At 39.3% G+C, this 24,394-nt stretch overlaps 1 protein-coding gene across 4 annotated transcripts in view; it reads right to left on the bottom strand.

The window, feature by feature from the left end:
• The window catches only part of EFEMP1 (EGF-like fibulin extracellular matrix protein 1), a 58,622-nt gene extending 34,512 nt beyond the window's left edge, over positions 1–24,110 (bottom strand). Inside the window, exons 1-5 of one of the 4 annotated variants that reach the window (XM_078056539.1) lie at positions 23,973–24,110; positions 23,187–23,227; positions 22,594–22,681; positions 18,125–18,173; positions 17,551–17,964 (exon numbers count right to left, since the gene is read on the bottom strand). In XM_078056539.1, the coding sequence (XP_077912665.1) occupies positions 17,551–17,964; positions 18,125–18,173; positions 22,594–22,674 (544 nt within the window). In that variant the 5' untranslated portion in view covers positions 22,675–22,681; positions 23,187–23,227; positions 23,973–24,110. The remainder of the gene's footprint in view (positions 1–17,550; positions 17,965–18,124; positions 18,174–22,593; positions 22,682–23,186; positions 23,228–23,972) is intronic. The other 3 variants (XM_078056540.1, XM_036087851.2, XM_036087854.2) reach the window with 3 other exon arrangements.
• Positions 24,111–24,394: the final 284 nt, after the last annotated feature.

Here is a 24,394-nt window from a genome sequence, read left to right as displayed (position 1 = left end):
ACATCCACTGCCTCTGGAAAAACCCGTTATGGCCCATGATTGTAGCAAGGAATCCCTCCTCTGCACTCCCACCACTGCTTTTATGATTGACTCCATGGGGACTGAGGCTCTTGACTAAAGTTTTGTTGACTTGAATTGTTAAGCTGAATTATTTGTATCATTTAATTTTTTTAAAATCCGACCTTACCTTACCACTTCAGATAGCCTGAAAAGTCCTTGCAAGAAAGGTGCTATGTCTAGGCATCTAATACAGTTTGGATACATATTAGCTGAATATATAGATGCATGAATTGATGAATAAATGACTAAAAATTGAACAAATGAATGCATGAATCATGTAGATATCAGAGTATACATGAGAAAATATATCCTAAATTTACATGAACAATTTGGGGTCTGGTGAGAGAAAGGTGGAGTTCTTTAAAGCCAAGGCTCATGATATTTAAATGATCTTTTAATGCTTACAGGGCAAAAAGTAGTGGATCTAGCAAGAATGGCCAGCAATAGGCTTTTTAGTTCCATAATCCCTCATTTGAGTCCTGCACGTTTGGGAATTTAAGATCAGCATGAAGTTATGGTGACAACCTGGCCACACAATGTCCCCCTTTCCTTCTACCCAAGGAGGGATCATGACCTCATTCTCTGGGAAGGGCACTCTCCTCCAAAGCATTCAAGGATCATCTCACTGAAAAATTAAATGAAATGCAAAATGGAGCAGGACAGAACCAATCTTACTCAGAGAGCATGCATGAGTTCTGGCGGGGGGGAAGTCATTGCTGAGTTTTATATTTTTTTCTTTTAAACCTTTGAAAAAAGAGATCAACTCTGGTTTCAGTTTAATTTTTTTTTTCAAAAAAACAAAACAAAAAAAACCTACATGGCCACATCTTCAAATTTGTTCCAGATGGATTTAGTCATAGAATGATTGATTATCCACTCAGTGTGAGCTATGTGGTTAAGCTCAGAAACCTACAACAAACTGGTTTGGAGCTGTGTTTCATGGTAAATGGCAGAAAGGATAATCCTTAAGCTGTCATTTTAGAGTTAGTGATGAGGAAAGAGGAATTTAGTGGGACTACTTATGTCAAGAGAATGTATTAGCAAATGGATGGTTGAATATGAAGAAATTTTATGAGCGTAATACTTTTTTTTCCTCTCTGGACTTCATGGTAAGGGGAACCAGATCTGACTAGCAGCCCCCTTGAAGGCTTCCCCAGCTCTCACTGCCTGTTCCGTGGGCCAGACCCACCTCCCCAGGATGCTCCAGGCCTGAGGCCAGAGGCTGGCCTCTACCTGGAAGCTGAAGCACCCATTTATCCTAGCCTACTCAACAGGCCCACAGAGGTTTTTATTATTGGTATCAGAGACACCTGGGCAAATCTGGGAACTAATTCTGGGGAGAGTGAACCAAAGAGAAACTGTACTACATTCCACTCAGAGCTGTATCATGTACTTTAAAAGGCAATTTAACAACATTTGGTACCTTTTCATTTTAAGAAAAAAAAACACTTCCTTTGGATTTTAATTACTCCTTTTAATAGCTGCATTAGCCTTTTATCTATTCTTTCCATCTGGTTAATTTACAATTTAGCTACTAGAATATTCTTTTAGGAGAGATTGGATGTGGCTGGTGGCTTTCCCTACCTGCCGCCATTTGATTTTATAGGTTCTCCTATACGTTGTTCAATTTTTTGGTTTCCATCTTCACTGATTTTTCTGTTTTTACTCATATATCTTTTCTCTTTTTTCTTTCCCTCTGTTATTGTCTTCTTGTTGAAAAACAAGCCACTATCCTGCCTCCTAATCAACATATCTACTCCTTAGAATCCCAAGAAAATACATGTTGGATTTTATGGCTTCTGAATTTTTAAGTCTTACATAACCTATTTATTGTCATCTTAGGTTATGCTCAGTACATGTCTCTTAGTAGACTTTTGAGGCAAAAGAAAAGATGTAAACAAGTGTAAACATAAAAATGACAGTTCTAGGCACAGGCTTTTGACTAGGCTGAAGGAAGAAAAATGTGACCAAAACAGAACAGAGGTTTCTATGGGAGAGATGGAGAACATTTTCCATGATTCCCTAACAAACACACAAATATCACAGATGTCTAGGATGAAAGTTAACATGGAGAGCAAGAAGAATGCTTATTAAATTTATTTTATGTAACAGGCATGTAGGTATATGCTGATCTGCAAGAATAGAGGTAGTTCTGTTTGCTCATAAAGTTTTTGTTTCATGGATATTGTTTATTTATAGAGTAGATTAAAGGGGTTTTTAATTACAAAGTTTCAGAATCAAAGGATATAGTCATAATTATTTAGGCGTGGTTTTGGAGAGGATTGGTAGCATTTTAGAAGTTCCAAGTCCATGAAGGAGAGAAGGGTACATTCATTCAGAATGAACTGTCAGAAGAGCGAGGTTCTTCTTACAGACAGTACTCTGCCTATTTCAACCACACCCATCAGGCTGTGTATCTGAATGAGTCATCCAGTCTCCTGCACTGCTGGGGAGGTGGGTGCATTTTGCTTTTTAACTCATATTTTGCTTTTTGAAACCATTCAAAATTCTAGATTTTACTCTAAAGGTTTGGTTTGGAATCAATGGAGGGGAATTTTCATTATAGATTGTGGTAGGCATGGCTCCCACATGATTCCAGACTCCTGGCATTCATACCATTGAATGTGGACTGGATCTTGTGACTTGTTTCTAATGAACAGAATATGGCAAAAGTGATGGGTTGTCGCTTCCATGATTATGTCACAAAAGACTGTAACTTCAGTCTTAGTAGCATTCTCTCTCTCTTGCCCCTTCACTTGCTTACTCTGATGAAGTACCATATTGTGAGATGGCCTATGGAGAGGTGTATGTGGCAAGGAGTTGAAGGAGGACGAACTCATGACCAGCAGAGGCAGGAAGTAAATCCTGCCAGCAACCACTAGTGAGGGAGCTAGGAAGTGGATCTTACCCAGTGAAGCCTAGAGATGACTTCAGTCTTGTGAAAGACCCAAAGCCAGAGGACCCAGCTGAGCCACATCTCAATTCCTGACCCAGAAAAAATGTGAGATAATAAGGGTTTGTTGTTTTAAGCCGCTAAGTTTTAGGGTAATTTGTTATGTGGCAACAGATAACTAGTGTGTAGACTTCCTTATGGTTTCTATGTGATGTATAATAACGCATACACTCAGGAAAGACTGGTTACTTTGGTTGTAAACCTGGTTTGAGTCTGAGGCTGAAAATATCCCAAAATGTGAAATGAACAGACTTGTAGAACTTAAACAGATTGTTCTTTGCTGAAAGGTACTTAGGAAGGCAGGAAATCTTAATTCAGAATCAAGAAAATAATACAGAGCCTTTAACATTTAGTGTTGGCACCTTTCATATTAAGGCAGTTTATATTAATACATGCAAAAAAGTATATTTACTGTGCACCAAAATAAAAATAACTCCTTTCTCTGCTAGGATTGAAATGGAGTCCTGGGCTATGACATGAACCACAATAATTACCCGTGTCACTGCCTGGGGAAAAGACTGCAGTGATCTAGCTTTAAAGCTTCAGTGATTTGGTCCAGACTTAACAAACAACCATTCTAGGTGTGAACTGTTTTGTCAATAAAGCTTCACGTCATTAGAACTGTCTGTTTTTTTGTTTCTGAGTCATTAATGTTATTATAATCACAGAATGCACCTGCATTCTTCCCAGGGCAGATTTTAACTTGTTCTGGTATGTTTCCCTGACAAAATACCATATGAAAGGCAAAGAAGAACTCCTATCAATATCAGCAGTTTAAAGGCCAGGCATGTATCAGTCAAGAGCCATATAGCTACCACACTTGGAAACTTTATAACCTAGGCAAAGTGCACTCTCTTTACCTCTCTCTTAATTTCTCTCTTATTCTTTCACATTTGTTTTGAATAAGAGCTGGGAAGGACAACTTCTTCATTTTAACAGCTGAGAAAACTGAGGCCCAGAGAGGCTAACTGGCTTAATACAGTCAGAATCACTTAGGAGAAGACCCAGATGGGAACTTCTGTCTCTTGCTGAGTTTCCCGGGGGTTTTGCCACTCTTTGCTGCCAAAGACTACTTTCTGGGATCCTCCTGAGCATTCAACCATAAAAACATTCCACTATAGGAGATAATTCTATTAATTAGTAAGCAAAGGAAATATCTATGTATTTATTACAGCTGTAGCTGTCACAATGGAATTTACATGGGAGAAACTGAGTACTAACCAGAGGAGAAAAATATCTTTTTAAAAAAACAAATGAACAAATAAAACCTCACCACACGCAAATTATCCAAATTATAACACATTTTGCTAAAGGCAGAAAATAGAGGATGAAGAATCACTAGACATACCAGCTTCTTGGTGGGAAGCACAAACTTTCAACTACTGGAAGACAGGCTCTGTATATATCCACAAAATCTAGGGGCTTTGTAGAAATGTGAAATCTCAGGTCTCATCCCAGGCCTACTGAATGAGAATCTTCATTTTAATAGGATCCCCAGGTAATTCGTTTTGCATTAAAATTTGAGAAGCACTGGTCTATCACATATAATATATAGAAGATTCTAAAAAACATATTAGACAATTGAATTGCAAACTTAAAGACTCCATTAGCCAATTTTATAAAAACAGTAAAACTGATTTATTCAGCGTCACCCTTCCTTTTTTCATCATTTTTTTTGAGGAAAATATCCATTTATATGTATGAACATAAGTGGAAAATTGGTAATTGTAATACCATTTTATGAGATACTTCAGTAGAACCTATTTTCAATTAGTGTAGTCTACACTTGCTCATTGTCCTTAAAGCTCCTATCTTGCTCTCCTTTTCTCTCTCTTTCAGTTCCATTCTACATCTCTTTTTTTCTGACCCTCATTCTTCTTACAGCTGCTCCTGACTCCCAGGGTAAGAGGAGATTCCTGGAAGAGAAGGTTATGGCTCAGCTGTTTGCCCTATCTTGCTTTTTTTTCTCCACAAATGTGTGAATATGGTCCTGGCCTCTACCCTAACAGGTGTTCGCTGCATTTTTTTTTTTTTTTTTTGCTTTTTCCCTAGATGACTGATTTTCATACCGAGTGGTATGTGGTGATGGCAGGTAGTGCTGGGGGGAGAGTGTCACTGTTACTTGAGTCTCTCAGCAGAGGAGCCAGGGAAGTCCCATAATAGGCTTCACCATTTCATCCTAATAATATTTGGTATACATATTTACAATCAGTCAATGAGCAAGCAACACTTAAGTCATGAATTTTCAGCAACTGCAGTTACTCAGTTGTGAACTTTGTGGATAAGAGGTTCACTTAACTGTCACAGCGAAGAGAAATTATTTCTTCTCCTTTAAGGGAAAGTGGTATTTTCTTTCTGCTGAGTAGGAGAATTGACATACCAGTGATGTGTCATTTTTTAGAACAATTTGTAAATGTAGCTCTCCAAATCCAGTGCAAAGACATGGTCTGAAATTGAATCTGCATTGGTTTTTCTTTTCCTAACCTGAGAACTACACTGAGTAACTTGCAGGTAGTTTTACCCTCTTCTCAGGACCTTTATTTGATTTTTTTAAGCTCTTGAGAAAATTCAAAACACTACTCATATTTAATCAAATAATTCATGCAATCTTCCTTGTTGAGGTCTTCTTTATTTTTTCTTGTCACTATAAACTGTTCCCTTAATATGAGACCAGAAACTGTATTTTACCAAGAAAAACCATGTTATGACTCTCTGTAACACTTTTCGTAATGTGTAATTCTGCCTACTCCTGACTTTGATATTATAACCAGATTTTCCAACAATTCTTTAAAACTTTCTATCAGAACCCTAATACTGTGTGTGGCTGGGTTTTTACAAGCCCAAGATCTTCTAATAGAGTGATATTCTGATGGTCTATTTGGGGTATTAACCATCTGTGACAGCTTGGTTTATTGAAAACTATGGCTCTGGCATGCTTACACAATCCATTTTTCCGCTTAAATTGAAAAATCAATGAGAAGATTTTTTAGTTTACTTAGAGTTGAACTCTAATTTACAATGGTTTTGTTATTTAACATTTTTTTTTTTTTGAATGAGCTATTCACCAAATAATCTTTCCTGGTATTTCAGAACTATCATTAGCTGCTTAAATTGCACCATGATTAAGTTTCCTTCTTTCATTTAGCTTCTTTTTTTTTATCATTAGCTTATTTATTTATTTATTTTTCAACCACTAAAGAAGGAAGGTCATGCAATTGAAGTGCAGAACAAAGCCCTGTATCTTTACCAGCTTGTGTGGGAGGATTTTCTTTCCCCCTCTGGCTACCTCCCTGGATTAGGGTACTTTTGATATGCCAGGTCATGAACTATTTTTACAAAAAGGACCCACAGCTTTTACTGGGAAGTTTAATTAATCATGAGTGACTGGAATTTTCTGCCTTGCTTGTTGAGTGGACTTTTATTCTGGGCTACCTCCAGACTATATAATTTACCAAAGTCTGAAGAATGAAAGAGCATGGGGATTTAGCGTCAGGCCCAAATAAACTATTTTTTAATCCATTCTACGAGGGTCTACCTAAAAAGTTTATTTTGTTAAAAATTCCGTTTCTCATTGTAGAATACAGAGGTGGGTCAAGATAGAATCCAAGTAAATCTCTAAGAAGGATTAGTAAAGAAATAACCAGGGTGCTGTAGAAGTGTAAGACAACAGGGCTTTAGAGGTCACCCCCTAAGACTTTTGCTTCTGTTTTGTTGACCTTGTCTCTACTCTACTCCAACTAACAAAATTACTTGTTGATTAAATAATTCAGTAGCTGTCCAAGGTGTCCTATTCTCTTGTGATAGGTAAACACATGAATTTAGAAAGCAGTTTCCAGTGTTGATTTTACAGAAATAATGAGAGAGTAATGAAATCATTTTAGAAACTTTATCAGCTTTGATTGGTTTGATTTGGATACATGTTACTTTCCTACCAAAAATGATGGTTCCTCATACATGTCTGTGCATATGTCTGTATATAGGTATGAACCTGAGTAGGTGTATGTGTGCATACACATGTATGAGCGGGAGTAAATGCAAGCTAGGCAAGAAAGGGGGCATCAAGCTGGCAGAGGTAGATTTCTGAGGTTTCTTTTAACAACCTCTTTTAGAATGTCCTTTTCTCTTTTAGATGAGGTGTCTTCTCATATCACAAACTGCTCAGGAAAGAGCATGGATAAGGACAGAAAACTGTGTTACATAATAATCTCTCTTCAGGCCTCAAATTATGAAACACAGTGATTAGAAAAAAATTCATTAGTGGGTTTAGTAAAGTTAAATTGATGCCAGATACCTCAATTGCTCCTGTATTTTGGGAGAATAATTAGAGTTGAACTAATTCTCTAAGAAGCCTCTTCAACAATATTTTAAGGGATTCAACAGCAGACTCTGAAAAACAGACATACTGCTCTTCATAATTAATACTGGGTAAAAATTTGGTAATTTTTGGTAAAAAATTACTTTTTACCAAAATACTGAGATATTTAAGTTTTTTTTACCAGATAGTAAAAATGTCAACCATGATTTAATGGCATGCTCATTTGTGAATGTATGTATGACAGGAGAACTCTGCTGCAAAATATTTCGCAAGTAAAATCTAACTAATCACCATTGAACAAAAGATCTGATTGTGATAGACCTGGTTTCCAGGGAGGACACTGAATAGAACTCCATGAGTTGTTTCCCATTTTGGATCATGTTCTGCACCTCCACTCAAGGGAGCAGGAGTAGATTCCTTACAGCACACATAGCTGTTTAGGGTGCAAAATTTGTTTCATTACAGTTGCTGGAACTTTTTGGGATTTAACTATAAGCACAATGGCAGTTTCAATTCCTCATGATTCTTATTTTAGCTGGACATACATAAAAGCTATACAAACAGCTTTTGCAGATGTCTCTGGTTCCATTCCCTACTTGACACTCTTATTTCATCTACAATTCAAGTATAAGCTAGTTATTAGCTCCCCAGGGGCCCTCAGTAAGCTGGGTTCTTTCTTCCTGGGCCCCTGGGATCCACGGATTTTCTTCTCACCTCCCAAGCAACTCAGGTCTTCCTACCTTGGGACCAGATCAGAACTGTACTTCTTTAAGTCACCTACACCCACCTAAGTGACTTTCCTGGATTCTACCCTTCAGCATTTGAACAAAGTTGACTTAAAAAGGATAATTTCTGGCTGGTAGTTGAGGAAAATGAACAAGATGGATTGCTCTGATCCTTTCTTCCTTTCTTACTCTTATTTTTGAGAGCTTTATCAAGTGCCTTGAGCTTGTTCACAATATCAGAGGGTTTACATAAATATTTTCCAGCCTTATGATTATGTCACTTCAAATATCATAAATGTTAACATTTCCCCCAAACAACTGTATTTTCATTACTCACCATTAGATTTCTGAGGAATTAAATATTTGATACAAAGAGGCATTCACTAGTTAAATGACTTGTCAGAAAGTAACAACAACAAAAATATCTAGTATTTCCAATTACTAGTTTTGCTCTAGGGATAATAGAAACCTGTTTATTCACCAGTGTTTATTAAAAACCTAACAATCTAGGATATAAAGAATAGACTTTATAGCTCTTTTCAAGCTGCTTAAGCTTAAAATGGGAACAAGGTATCTAAGACCCCAATTATTAATGAGAAATTTGATAACATATAGTTGGAAGGCAGCTATGCTCACCACTATACCACCAACGCCGGCTATAACATATAGTTGGGAAATATACCTTATATCTGTATATTTGGTACTTAATAGCTCATTTACAAGGATGGATTTAGAACTCAGAGTAAACCATAAGCCTGAGCTGATGTTTAAAAGCCATTCATTTATTCAATTAAACACACACACATGCACAAAAAAAATGCATTTGCTTAGTGTCTATTCAGTAATAAATAAAACAGGACACCGTTCAGGAAGAAATTTAGACAGAGCTGGAGGAACATATTAGTATTTTGCTAGGGAGAGTTACTGAGGGTGGAACCAGTCATAGATGTTTGCTCTGCAGTGGCTCAGCATTATGTGTACTTTCTGATTAGGTTTTCCTCCACCTCCACCTGTGCCTTTCCTCGTTAGCAATCCTATCAGCAGCACACTGTTTCTGGGGACTCTCCTAGGAAACCATTCTAGGGTAGAAGGAACACAATGCTGATTCTCACCTATTCTGCTTGGCTACACTATGGTTACTTCCTCCACTGTTTGGATTTTAATTTCCTCATGACACCTCTCAACTTCCCCTCATCATTCTCTTCTAAATGGTCCATTCTAGGGGCACCTGGCTGGCTTAGTGGTTAAATGTCTGCCTTCAGCTCAGGTCATGATCCTGGGGTCCTGGGATTGAGCCCTGAGTCAGGCTCCCTGCTCAGTGGGAAGCCTGCTTCTCCCTCTCCCTCTGCCTGCAGCTTCGCCGGCTTGTGCTTGAGCTCTCTCTCTCTCTGTCAAATAAATAAATGAAATCTTTTTTTAAAAAATGGTCCATTCCAAGGAGGAACCAAACTTTTGTTCTTGACCACATTTCTGGGGACGTGTTTTTTTTTTTCTGTCCAAATATAGGTTTCAGTAAATTGGAAGGATACCTGTATCACACATTGGTGATAGTTTCGGCAGTTCGGTTATGCACTTCTTGTGATGTCCCGTGTGTTACTTTGCTGGACTGTTGTTGGTTTCTTTTATTGCTTTTTGATAACTGAAGGGTCAATGATGCCAAGTTCCCTAAGGACAATGACCACTCCTTCCTTCCACTTTGATTTTATCAAAATGCCTCACAACAGAAAGTAGTTCTCAAACTTGATTTTGTTGAGCACTAACTAAATGCGTTTGTGTTCTGTTTGATCAATTTCACTTGTGGTATTGCTTGGTTACCCTTGACTAGGACAGATGCAAAATTATTTGAAAAGTAGTTCAAGGTTTAAAAATTGATTTTGCCCAAATCTTAAGTTTTTCAGTCTATTTAGTACACATTTACATAACATTGATTCACTGTCTCTCCCTCCTTTGAATCTGTTGTCATATGAAATTGACAGCAATAAGCTGTCCATGCTGCTGCTGGTATCTTGCCACTCAGTCTTCCTTTCATGTCATTTCTTCACTTCATCTTTATTAAATGTTTACAAATCAGTTAGGTTCAAGCTACAAGCCTGAAATTGTGGCTAAATACTTGCAATGACAGCTGTGGTTTTCTGCCAATATTTGAATGCAGTTTTCTTGATCAGTTTTGTTTTTTAGTGTGCAATTTACAGTTACCTCCTGGAAAAAGAAGCATGCTAATGGATTTCAGATGTGGCATGAATTACTTATTTGTACATTCGTGCAAAATCAAACACATTTGGGACAAATTTTGTTTACTCTTTGGTTTCAAAGAATAGAATTGTGCCAGTAATTCAGCAAGTGTAAAGGCAATCCTTACAAATGGGGCAACTTGTTGATTTCAAAGAGTGCGGTTTGAGACTTTCTGCTGGAGAAAGAAATAATGAGCCAGTAACCAGTGCACATTCCTGAAGTTACCCAGGCTTGCAATGCTACTGTCATCTGCTTCTTTTTGCTGCTACAGGGAGAGGGAAATTCATTCCACAGATTAAGTGTTAATTCGTGTTAACAAGAATCTTGTCTTTGATGAGCAGTAAATCCTTGATCAAGTTTAAATTGAACAGAAGACACTATGGGAACACTCTTCTAATATCTGATGATATTCACAGACTCTAAATAGAATGAGATGTTAGCTGGGCATCTGGTAGTGGAAGGGTCTCCTATCACTTTGGTAAATGAAAGATGCTTTAAGGCCAAGGTCTTCATTTGTGACTCTGCATGAACTAAACCTCCAGACAGTATTATCTCATCTCACCAGTTTGTGCTGTGAGCATAAGGGGGATGCCTATAGAAGGTATGAGTATCTCTTAGCACCAACCATTACCATAGCCAGAGCAGAACTTAGAGTTTCACCAACTGACAATTTAAGGACTGCTATGGTATTTCACATTTGCAGGTTTATAGAGAGATGCAAGGTCTCGTTTCCTTCTTTAGATGCTTCCTTTTCCTCTAGACTGCACATATCATACCCTACTAACTAGGACTCATGACCGCTCATGTTTAAGAATCAGAGTACTGGTGATGACAATAAGAAAGGTGAGAGAAGTAAAATAGAATATTCTATCCTAGAAACAGAATATATATATTTTTGATGGTTTCTTTTTCCTACTTCACATTTTCCATGTAAAGTATTATGACCTTACCCTCTGATTTTTGTAGCTGAATGCAATTTTCTGATGTTAAGGTTAAGTTGGGTCATTGCTTCTCAAACTTGAACACCCATCAAAATCATAGGATTGTTAAAACATAGATTGTTGGGTGTCATCCCCAGAGTTTCTGATTCAGTAGGTCTGACGGGACCCGGAATTAGCATTTCTAATAAATTACTGGATAATGCTAATGCTTCTAGTCTAGGGACCACACTCTATGACATCATAGAGTTACGTGGTTATACAGCATAGTCTTTTGTTGCAGAAGTGTGATCATACTGACCTCTTTCATCCTTTCACCTCAAATAGGTGCCATTCAATTTTTATGAAGCAATTTTAAGGACACTTCTTGAGTGTGCATGAATCAGATACATATACATACTGTTCGCAAATGTATATTAGAAATAAGTCTTTTTTTTTTAAAGATTTATTTATTTATTTGAGAGAGAACGAGACAGCACTTGTGCGTGAGGAAGGGGGAGGAGCTGAGGGAGAGGGAGAAAATCTCAAGCAGATTCCCCACTGAGCTCAGAGCCTGAAGTGGGGCTTGATCTCCTGACCCTGAGATCATGACCTGAGCTGAAACCAAGAGTCCCCGACTGAGCCACCCAAGCGCCTGTATTAGAAATGTCTTAACTAGGCATTCAGTGACTATAGTATTTGGGAAAGTAAATTACGAAACTGTGCTAGATTTTTCAGGAGAAAATCAATTACTTCTATTGCACTGCATCAGCTTATTTAAAAAGTAATTAAGTTATCCCTATAAACTGGACCCCCATTTATTTACATGACTTTAGAGAATTTTTAGATACTCAAAGGCAATTAACAACTAAAAACAATGAAAAGCAGTAAGCAGGCTAAATACCCATTTTCCTTTCTGCTTGAAGTACTCATTTCTGTTAATATCATAATTTACTCAATTATAGTCTTCCTTTTGCAAAATATCTATTTTCTAAGATCAGAGTTCTTCACTGGGTTGTATAATTATACATAACAAAAATTAGGCATTTCCTCACAAAACTAACCAAAGCAATGAGAAACCCTAATGACATTAGTGAGGATCAAAAAAAAAAAAAAAAAAAAAAAAAAAAGAGTAGTGTTTGAAAGCTCTTTTGTTATGACAATGCCAGGTATGTTAAGCCACTTGATTAAACTATAATTTATAAATCCCTTTTTGGATATGAGATCATTTAAATTTCAAATGAAAGAAGTCAAAGAAAGACGTCCCTAGCATCTGAGAATCTGTACATGTTAGTTCAAGTTTCTCTTTTTAAAAGTAGATGTATAGATAATAACTTCTTTCCTTTTCAAAATAGTATTTTAGTTATCCTTATGTTTATAAAGAAATGTGCAAAAGATAATAGGTGATACCCAACAGCGTAGAGCTTTTTAAACCCTGAACATAATTTTTTTTGTTCCTTTAGGCTGTATAAAAAGGCAATTTTTTTTTCTTTAGCTTTTTTAGTTGCTCCTGAATCACAGACAATAGTGATAAAAATGAAATCATTTAAAATACAGCTAATTTTTAAAAAAAATTTGACAAACAAATGGACTCACGGTCTTGTTAATAAGACCCCTGCTGTCTTTTATGTAAAAATCACCATCACACACATAGTATATGATTTCAGGTTTCAGTTTCTCTAAAGTGAAGTGAAAAAAAGACTCCTGTGAAGCAAGCCAAATGTAGAATTAGAATTATAATTTCTCCTTAATTTTGTTAAGGTTTCTTGCTTTAAAACTAATTCAACCGCAATTTTAAACAATTCACCTTCATCAGGTTTTCCAAATTTAATTTCATAATAGCAACTCCCTTCCTTTAAAAATTCATATTTCATTATTGTACTGGATATCTAATTAAAGTTATAATTACAATAAAAAAAAACTTTATAGTTGAAGCATGATATTTAATTTGGCTGTGTGGTACATTTTTTCCCAGCAGAAATGTGGAAAAATGAACTATCTATGTTATGACATGTATCTAAGTATGTAGGTGCTAATGTCTAGGTATTCTGTACATGCAAAGTCTAGAACAATGTGGAAACCAGCTTATTGACAAACTGGCAAGTGGGATCCTGACAATGGCAAAGAAAGGCTATGTCCAGGTACTTAAAAATCAGTGAAGATTCGTTTTTGAAAGTTCAAAACAAATTAAAAGAACAAATTTCACTGGACAAACAATGCCCTAACCTGAAAAAATGGCTTTAACGTTGAGACTTTCTCACTCTTGGCTGTGAGGTGCAAGAGATTCCATTATTGGGGGTGTGCTAGGGTGATCAACCAACCCATTTGCTCAGGACTGAGGCATTTCTGGGAATGCGGGGCTTTCAGTTTTCGAACCAGGATAGTCTTGGGTAAACAGAGACAGTTGGAAACCCTAGTTTGTGTTTTCACATCTCTCAGTTATACCTTATATAATACAAGCCAGGTACTGCACTTGGCTTGGCTCCATAATCATCTTCATTAGGCATTTGTATCAAGTTGATTTTTTTCATGTTGCAGTTTCTTTGGCAAGTTAGTAATGATACCTGTAAATCCTGACTGGTTTTAGTAATGGCTTAATTATCAGCTATACAAAATACTTTATGTTTAATTTTTTTGTAAGTTCAATTAAGTAAACAAATTCCTTCAAATTGGGCAATTGATGCTTTTTCTTCTTACTTGCCAGTTCCCAAATGATTTTTTTTTCTACAAGAATGAGGTTTTTAGAAAGTTATATATGATTTTAAAAAATCCTTTCTTAACTTGAACTAGTGATTTTGAAATCCATTGCCTTTGAGGAAGATACACAGAGACTATGCAATAAAGTTGTAGAAAAATAAAGTGATCCATTAATGGGTTATAATATATTTCCCATTCACTCACCTCCCTTTTGAAGCAGATGAATATCTGTTGTCTTTTACATAGATGATAGCTCATAGAGAAATGATTTCTAAACCTTTATTTATACATGACTCCAGGTATGGGACAATAAAATGATATTCATGTAATTTTTATAGCTGCCAAGGATGGCGCCTGTCATTTGAAATTCTCAGTGCAAATTGCTCCCCTAGTATCAGCCATGGTTGGCAAAAATTGTCTGAAAAAACTTCCTCAGTGTGAATTGATATTTGGATGTAATGTTGCTTTTTAAACTTCTTCCTTTTGAACAAAATTGAAAAATTCTGGACAAATACATGAAAAGGAGTAAAAAAAAAATCATGTTTTCACTGAATGTTAAAACAGACAGTTGGTTAAAAGTATATTTATAAAATAGGGGTGCCTGGGTGGCTCATTCAGTTAAGCATCTGACTCTTGATTTTGGCTCAGGTTGTGATCTCAGGGTTGTGATATCGAGCCCTGAGTGGGGCTCCATGCTCAGGGGGAGTTTGCTTGATTCTCTCTCTGCCCTCCCCCACCCCTGCTCTCTTTATCTCGCTCTCTAAAAATAAATAAATAAAATCTTTAAAAATATATTTATAAAATAGAATACACTTAAAATATCTACTGGTATTTAAATTATTAGGCGCCATCTGTAACTGGTAATAGTGTGTTCAAAGGTACAATTGACTTTAACAATGAAGCACAGTACAGATTTCAGCCATTACATAAAAAATGTCCTCAGCTTTAGGTTATGTAATGATAAACTGTACCTGTTGAAAAATATATGTGGAAGAAAGAAATAATTTTAATACAGATATGACTCATCTGCAGGCATTCATTTATTCTGATCCAGCAACCATGGTAAATGTGTTTGGATTACTGGGCATAGTATGAAACATTTAAAAGGGAGTGGAGATCTCTTTTAAAACAGAAGGCTCTTCAAACTCCACAATGATGTCAGAAATATAAGTCCTTGGAGCACATTATTGTTTTAAGCAGAGGTCCCCGCACTTTCACATTGGTTATAAAACATTATTTTGTGCTGCTGGCCTGGAATGAGAACGTCATGCATCTGCAGGCAATTAGAAGAAGCTGGACTGCATGTTTGATTAGCTCAATAATAAACGGGCACAAGTGTGACTCCACTTATGTTAGTCAGATTCCCTAGACAGATTATCCTGTTGTTATCATATGAAATAACCCCCTTTTATCAACAATTAAGTAAATCCACATTTATGGGCACTTTGCAAAATTGTGAGGTGGGAAGAAATCCAACTTAAGCCTTAAGTCATCCAAAAAACTTTTAACCCTGCTTTCAATGATACAGACCCCAATCCCAAGTTTTAGAAATTGGTTGAATTATGTAGAACAGTTGGGTTAGAAATACCCTGTGTGCACACAATCAGTTAAGTATGTTTCTAGCATCTATCATAAGCAAGGCATTTAATAGTTTTAGCTTATAACTAAAGAAAAAAGTTCTCACGGAAGAATTACAAATGTTTTAATCTGTGAAAAGTAATTTTGTAAGGTAGTTTTAAATATTTTTAAGAAAAATTAAATAGGATTTCATTTTTATTATTCACATTTTATTATACAGTTTCTACTATAACCAATGAATGTTGTAAGTCTTGAATAGCTCTATCCTAGAACTTCTTCATTCAGTTCTAGGCATTGTTCTTGAATTCAACCACAATCATCAATGATAGACTATAAGCCACTTTGGGAAATGACCCATTCATTTATCTGTTTTTTTTTCTCCTAAGTACCATTAAAATATACATCTGAAGCATGAAAAATAATTCAGTATATAAAAGTCAATACTTAAAAAAATTTCAGCATAACTTTCCAGTTTCAGGAAAAACACCACCAAACCTTCCAATCCAACTATATATTTAAATAACACAATTAAAAGTTGCTATCTTAAATAAACTCAAGATACTTTTTATCAATATTCACTCACATATACATAAAGTAACCTCATGAGCCTATCTCTTTGACATAATCCTTAAATTAAATATCGGAATATCAAGCAGATGCTGAAGCATTCATCATCATTATTGGAATTCTGACTCATGACAGTAACACGAAACAGATGCTAATATGATGCGCCCTCTGAAAAGTGACACCATCACGGCATGGGTTAGCTCTTGATGTGGGGTACTTAAAAATTTGAACACAAAATATAAAATAATAAAAGTCAGGGCATGATGGGTGTCCTTCATATATAAGCCATTTGAAATCTATCTCATACAGAAGATAAAACTCAAAACCGGCACATAAAGGGCAGCATCTCAGGGCAACAGAAGATGCTTCTTTCACTTAATGCGGCAGTTAGGTGATCCTGATTGAACCCCTCAGTGTTGAGGGAGGCAGATGCTGTCGTCCTCACTCATGAGCAAGTAGAAGGTTAGAAACTCCTGGACCCTTTCCATTGGCCAATGTGTACCAGGCACCTGTGGTGTAATATGGGATCTACTCTGTCAGCCCCTGGCAGTGCAAAAGGAGTCTGGGGCTCCTATGGCCCAGCTCAGTAACGAGCTCCACACCAGGCAGATCTGAAAGGGTTTGCTAAGTAGGAAAATGGAAACAAAATCTCTTAGCACAGTCCAGTTAGCTAATATCCTACACATCTTCAAAGCCCAAGATTCTTATCATTTTGCTAGCATGAGTCTACAGCTGTTTCTAGAATACACAATGATGCGTACTCCTTGTGAAAATAAACAGAAAAACCCAAGCAGATGGTGCCATGGTGCAAGTGATATAAGCAAAATGTACTCAGATGAGAACTTAAAAAGATATAAATGTGAGTGGGGGAGATGCCCCCAAAGGTAACGAGAAACAGAAGTCCCATTTCTTTATTCCTCAGTGAGAAAAATAAATTAGTGGCAAGTTCAATGAAAAGAAAGCTTGAGAACCCAAACGAGGACATTTAGGGAGTAGCTTGACAGTACAATTTCAAAGTCCAAATGAATAATCTGGCTGTTCCTTCTGAGAGCTGTGACCCTGGCTCTGCCTGCCTGGGTTTGAAAGCGAGTTCTACTCTCAGCACCTGTGTGACCCCTGGTTCCCAAACTTGGCTGCACCCTGGAACCACGTGGGGAGCTTTAAAAAATATGGATGCCCAGAACCACCCCCGCTCCCAGACTTACTTAATTGGGCTGGGGTGTGGCTTGGATATGGAGAAGTTTTAAAAGCTCCCAAGTGACTGTAGATAGGTGCCACTACGATTGAGAACCACTGTGCCGCAGCTTCCTCATTTGCAAAATGAGGACCATACAGGCAGCAACCCCCTTTTAGGATTTTTGCCATGATTAAATGATAATTCAGGCAAAGCCCTCAGCCCAGTGTATGGCGTGTGGGAAGCTCTCGGTAAACGTGAGCTGTTACCATCATCACCACGAGGTGCACTTGGACAAGAACATTCTCGTTAGCATAGTAAGTCATGCTTACCTTGGCACACGTTATGCTCACTCTGTTCGTAGCCTGTTGCACACTGGATCCGGTGAGAAGGGTTGGCAGGGATGCGCTGAGCGTCCGCTGGGTTCCGCCGGATGACAAAGTTATTTCGGCCAGTCTGAACTTCCGGGCCTGCCACCGCAGCTGCACTGGCAACGAAGCCGCCCCCGGGCATCACTCCACTGGCTGCCATGCCGGTGGCCGCCACGCCCCCAGCGCCTGTCCCCGACGTGGCAGCTGCATTGGCCGCTGCACCCACGCCTTCCGCGGCGGGTGTTTCTTGCTGAGGTTGTTCATTATTGACAATAATCTGGGCTGTTTTAGGAAGGCAGAGGTATCCTCCATAGTGGTTGACACATTTCATTCCACCTTTGCAAGCGTCTGGAACAATGTCACATTCATCAATATCTGCGGTCAACAATAAAATAAATCAGGGATCTTAGAGGGAACTCTGAACATGTAAATATATGCTCATGCCTTTTTGATAGATACAAACAGGACAGCAAGAGTGACATGAGATGGAGACAGAAAGCTATGTTCAGAAGGGAAGTCTTTGAAGTTGGCTCACCTTTGCACTGCTGTCTTACAGGATCCCACTCATATCCATCTGTGCATTGCTGTGAAGAAAACATCAAAGATGGGACCAGGAGACAGTTAATTGGTGTATTCACTTCCTAAGAAGTCACTCTAAAAGCTTCATTCCTATGGCAACAATCCTTGCTCTAGAGTCCTAGATAGATGATGAGATGGGTAGTTTAACATTCCCTAGATTTTCTCCTTCCTTCCTTCCTTCCTTTCTTCCTTCCTTCCTTTCTTCCTCCCTCCCTCCCTCCCTCCCTCCTTCCCTCCCTCCCTCCCTCCCTCCTTCCTTCCTACAAATCTGTGCATTGGACCACTTCAGGGCTCCCTTCTCAATCACCAGCTGCCTCAACTCTTGTGTTGTATTTGGTACAGTTGCACATCACCATCTCGGAATTCTTTTCTCTGCCTCAATACTGATCTTCTCTAATCTCTCTGAATGACCGTTTTTGCTTTATTTGCCCTTCTTCCACATTATAAATTTTACCACCACCACCACCACCAACAACAAAAACAAGTTCCTTTTCTCAGCCCTTGACTCTTCCCCTCCTCTCTCAATTCTCTTAGAGCATTCCAGCACCTGCCTTTCCTTATTCCTGTTCAGCTGAGTCCCAAGCCTCCCACTCACACCCTGGCCTGCCTCCTAGCTTTAACTCCTACAAGTCCTCTCTAGTTCACTCACTAAATAAACCATCTACTGAGTACCTTCTCCTATTGGGCACCATTCTAGTCCCTGGGCATGCAAAAGGTCATGAAGACCTTGTCCTTGTCCTCAAGTGGCTCACAGATCAGAAGAGGAGACAGACAGGTAGACAAGTTGGAGCAAGATGTCAGGTGCTGTGACACAAGCATGTATGTGCAAAGAGTGATGGACTCTGTCCAGGGCTGTGTGTGGGCATGACAGGGTGGAAGAGAAGGCTTTATGGGGGAGGCTACAAGTGAATTGGGCCTTAGAGGCTCTTTCCAGGGGAATGTGGGAATTCTAGGATGAGGGACCACGTGAGCAAAGGTGCAACATTGTTAAAGAGAGAAGGAGCTGCAAGTAGTCTGAGTGGGGGGGATGCAGTTAGAGGGACAGGCAGGAACCAATTCCTACCTTGAATGTCAGTGTATCTCAAGCTTTATGATCAAGCCTAAGAGTCACCCAGGGTGCTTGTTAAAATGCTGACCCAAAGGATCAGATTCTGTAGGTCTGGGTAGGAGGCTTGGAATCTGAATTCCTAACAAGCATCCCAGGTGATTCTGACACAGGTTGCCTATAAGCTACTTCTTGAGAAATGCCACTATATGTGATAAGAGGCCCCTGAAGAATTTTATTTATTTATTTTTTTCCCTGAAGCATTTTTAAGCTCAGGAAAATATGTGACCAGATGCAGATTTGAGGAAGATGCTTCAGGAAAGATTGAGCAAAAGTAGAGTGAACAAACAAATACACTTGAATTTTTTTAATAGAGCTGAGAGTTGCTTATGCACACAACAGATGCTTGGCAAGTAAATAGCTGAATGGAGACAGAGAGCTCAGTTTAAATATTTTAGCGATATCTGAAACTTCACAGGGTGAAAACTAAACTCACTTTATCTCCTAAGCTAATTCTTTCTAGTTTCTCCAACCTGTCCAAGGCACCACCACCTTTCTTAGGACCTCGGATTATAACTGTAACATCCACACTGACTTTTCCACTTATTTTCTTTCAAGCTCTCCTGACTTCGTGTCCATTTCTGTATCTACCACATTGGTATAAGCTTTCCTGACTTCATGAATAGGCAAGGCTGTTTGGCTGTCCTCCATATCACTGTGTGCTCCACACAGCCTCCATGACAATCCCTCTCGCTCTCTTGATTATGTTACTCCTACATTTAAGAGCTCACACTGACTTGCAGACCTCTCAACTCCCACTTCTGCCATCTCCAGGTTCCCCCCACTACCCAGCACCAGCCCATCTAAGCTTGTCATCTCCTCAACTTGTCTTGGTTGTTTTTACCTCTAGACTTTGATCATGTCACTTTCTCTGATTCAGGTGCCTCTTCAGCCTTTCTAGATTAATCTGACATCATTACTTCTTTCAAGATTCAGCACAGAACTCGACCTCTTCCAATATGCCAGTACTGACATTCCTTCCTTGCTTTTCTATATCTTTAGCAACTTGTATAATCAGCATAATTATAATATTTGTACTTGCTTATGAACTTTGTAGTTCTCAACAGTATTTTCCCTGAGTAAATTCCCTGAGGTGAAGGTCTGAATTTTCTTAGTAAACAAATAACCTTGAATTCTTTTGCTGGTGGTAAGAACAGCTTATGCACATGGTAGCTACTTGGCAAATAAATGGCTGAATGGACCCTAACTTTAAAATGGAAGGGGTAGGGGCGCCTGGGTGGCTCAGTCGTTAAGAGTCTGCCTTCAGCTTAGGTCATGATCCCAGGGTCCTGGGATCGAGCCCCACATCCTGGGATCCCTGCTCAGCGGGAAACATGCTTCTCCCTCTCTCATTCCCCTTGCTTGTGTTCCTTCTCTTGCTGTGTCTCTCTCTGTCAAATAAATAAATAAAATCTTTAAAAAAAATAAAATGGAAGGGGTATATGAGGCTGTCTTGTGAATATGAGCTCAACCTTCCAAAAAGTATCTTTCAAGCCAGGCACAATGACAGTTCACTGAATAATCTGTATGCTAACTAGAGAAGACATGCAGATTGTTTTGGGTATTTAGTTCCAGTACATTTAATATGGATCTACTATTAAACAAGCCTAGACTGAGTTTAGCTTCACCACTTGCTGGCTGTGTGGCCTTCAGCAAGTTAGATACTCTCTCTGATCTTCAGTTCTACTATTGGTGAAAGGAAGATGATACCACTTACCTCAACCTTTGCTGTGAAAATGAAAGGAGATAGTGTCCCCACAATGGGGTACTCACAAAGTAGTTACATCTTATTCTTTAACCATGAATTATTAGGCATAAACAGTTCAAGAGAGAATAGGCCTCATTTTAGAACAAAAAGGATGTCATATCTGGAAAATCTGCTATAATAATAATGATCCCTAGTTAGTGGTTTAAAACTCTAGTGTTTAATCCACAGGGATCTTTCTCTGCTAAAGATGAATGTGATTTAGTTGATGAACCAAAGAGAAGGGGGTATAAACAAGCAATTGTAAAAGCAATAAAATATTTTATTGGATGACTATAAAAATGGGTAGTTAATTTAACTTTAGCTCCCTAAGAAGGTAGTAAGTTTAGCCTGAACAACAAAACATTCTCATTTGAAGATAAACAACACATGTATTCATTTCTCGTGCTTTATTTATCTTCAGCAGAGGAAGCAACTACATTTATCATTAATTTAACAAAATATTTATGTGAAACCCTATTTGATTTATAGTTGATCTGAACAACAACAAGGAACATTTTCCAGATGAATACTAACATTCTGGGGATAATAGGATACCAAAAAGTGAGATAATGTTTATTATCAGTAATTGACATTAGCTCACTTTTAGGAGTTTTATTTTCAAAAATTTTTCACATTCTTTTGAGTAGGATTACTTCATTTTAAATTGGGAGCAAGTAGAAAAATATGTTTTTCATATTGTGATCCAGGACAAATGTCACTTGCCTCATGACACCGGTTAAAGACTAGAAAACACAAAACAAAATCAAACAAATAAAAAAAGAAAACAGAAAACGAGGTGCAAACAAACTCACTGGAAGTGAAGTAAGTACTGCCCTCTGTTCTCACCATATCCATTCCTGATAGTGGGATGGGTCAGATGATGTTTTCAATATTTTATTATACGTTGGTTATGTCCATGCAATCAACTAATTAATCAGATATTACTTGGAAATAATCAGATGCAATTAATTAGAAAATGCAAAATCAAATTTCACACAGTGCATTTTAGGACCACTTTAGCCAATACTGCATCCTGGTAGCACAAATATTCTACCTGAAGGGCATTTATATGAATTATCAGTTATACTATAAATGAATATATAGCCTTTATAAATTCAATAAAGGCCACTTCATGAGAACATAAGTCACATATACAAATGATGTATGTGCTTTTGTGATGTTTGATCTTATTTGACTTGTTTTACTCTGCAAATTTTGGTTTTAGCTGCATGTATATAGGAATCCAGGCTTTCCAATTCCTTACCCTCATTAATGTATTGGATGTGTTGGAAACATGGAGCTTACTTTGGTTTTTGTTTTAAAGGGGTCTCCTTTTTCGGTCTTGCAAAAATCATTACATTTTGGTCCCTATCTCAACTGGTGATCTAAATGAACTTTTGGAGAGACGACGGGCAATTTAAACAAATCTTAAATGTGAACCGTACTAAAGCGTTGTTTAATTTATTACCCTCCACAGCCTACAGCCCACATACACTGGCAGGAGTGGATAAAGTCTCCCTTGTGTCACAGAATCCCGCTGAACGCACTTATCTCAAATTCCATCACCCCTTACCGTGTACGTGATGGTTTCTTCGGTGTCCTGTGACTCGACCAGCGCCAGAGTCAGCATAGTTAGGAAAAGGGCTTTCAACATCGTGAATCTCAAAGAAAACACAGGACAAACTGATGCTTAGTAATTGCTGCGGGGGGCAGGGCAATAACAAAACTTTAGCTGTGCCGTAATAAGCAAGGAAGGGCAGGAGGGAGAGGCTGAGGTTCCATCATACCCAATTTCCAATCTACTTTCTCATTCCCCCTCCCCCTCCTCAACCTACCCTGGGCCAAACGAGGCACCAAAGACTGTAAAAGGGCTGCAGAATTACATTTCACTTTACTCCATCCAGCTGCGCTGAACATATACAAAGGATATTCAGCCAGCATTTTATACTGCACCTACACAACAGGCTCCAGAAAAGGGGTGGAAGGGAAAGAATAGAGGGTGATTAATTTCAAAGGAGATGGTGCATTTGTGTGTATGTGTGTGTGTGTGTATGAGAGAGAGAAACAGACATACAGACACACACACACACACACACACACAGAGGGGAGGTGGGGTTTAGCAAATCTCATATTCCTTGAACATTAAGGCTTTCCCTATATGCTCACCTCCAGCTAGTGAAGTTCCTCGCACAGCTCAGCAGAAATACCTGTGAATTAATATGAATTACCTTGGCCTCAAACTTTTTTTTTTTTTTAACAAAACACCAAAACAAAACTCAAAGAGCAATCTCCTCCCCTAGTAGAATACCTGCCCTTCAGAGTTCCATCTCATATCCCCCAAAACAAACCCTCAAAGTGGCATTTCCATGCCGTTCTCTGCGCGCAGTTTTGTGTGAAAGCCCCAGGTTGTGTGGAGGAGCAACCCAAAGCGTCTGATTTTCTGTGCCTTATCAGTCCCTTAGTACCCGACACGCTACCTCGAGGATCGGGCTGCCTAGAGCCAGAACCCGGGGACCACACCGCAGCCCGAGGTACTAGTTTCCAGGCGGCCGGCCTGGCTCCCCCGGGGAGGTGAGGTTCCCTTTTTTAAGTTAACAGGCTGCAGCCTCGGGAGCTGCTCTGCGCTCCCGCTTTTAGCCAGCTCCTGTGGAATCCAGTTGCGGCTTAAGTCTCGTACATTAGCCCCCTGAAACTTTGAAAACTTCGTTTAAGGGCAAAGCCCAGTCGGCTGATTGTCGGCGCGCACACACTTGCCCATCCAAACAGATGTCACCCTGGTACGCGCACATGCTGACAGATCGCATTCCGAGACCGCACACCTCCACCTCCCTCTCTGCCTGAGAGATCCTGCACAGTCTGGGGCAGTTCTCGGGTACCCTGCACCCCTGAGGTTACCCCACTTACTTCCCTGCGCGCGGCCCGGCGGGCACTGGGCGCGCCAGGGGCTCCTACCTGCGCGGCCGCGCTGCTCTCCGGGCCTGGGCAGCAAGGGGAGAGTGCAGGGGAGGGCAGCCCGGTGGGTCTGAACTGGCGAGGTCTGGCAGCGGCCGCGGCGGCAGGAGGAGGAGGAGGAGAAAGGGAGGGAAAGGGGGAGGGCGAAGGGGGGGCGGAGGAGAAAGCTGAGGGAGGCGCAAAGGCTGAGCCGGGAGCTGCAGGCCGGGCGGGAGAGCGTTCTGCGCAGCGGAGTCTGCGCCCCCTCCTCCGAGGGCCCTCGCTGCCGCGGCGCCTGCCCTCCTCTGCCAGCCCTTCACCCCAGTTCCCAGACACGCCGGAACCCCAGGCCGAAGATGGCATGCTTGGCATGTGAGGTCTTGGGTTTGAATCAGCCTTGGTGATGCTCCAGGCTTCAGGACAGTATCTCGTGCCCCGTAGAA

Source organism: Halichoerus grypus, chromosome 10 (genome assembly GCF_964656455.1).
Source record: "Halichoerus grypus chromosome 10, mHalGry1.hap1.1, whole genome shotgun sequence".
NCBI classification, from domain to species: Eukaryota; Metazoa; Chordata; class Mammalia; order Carnivora; family Phocidae; genus Halichoerus; species Halichoerus grypus.
The sequence above is the reverse complement of the archived record's forward strand: the minus strand, read 5'-3'. Positions and strand labels throughout refer to the sequence as shown.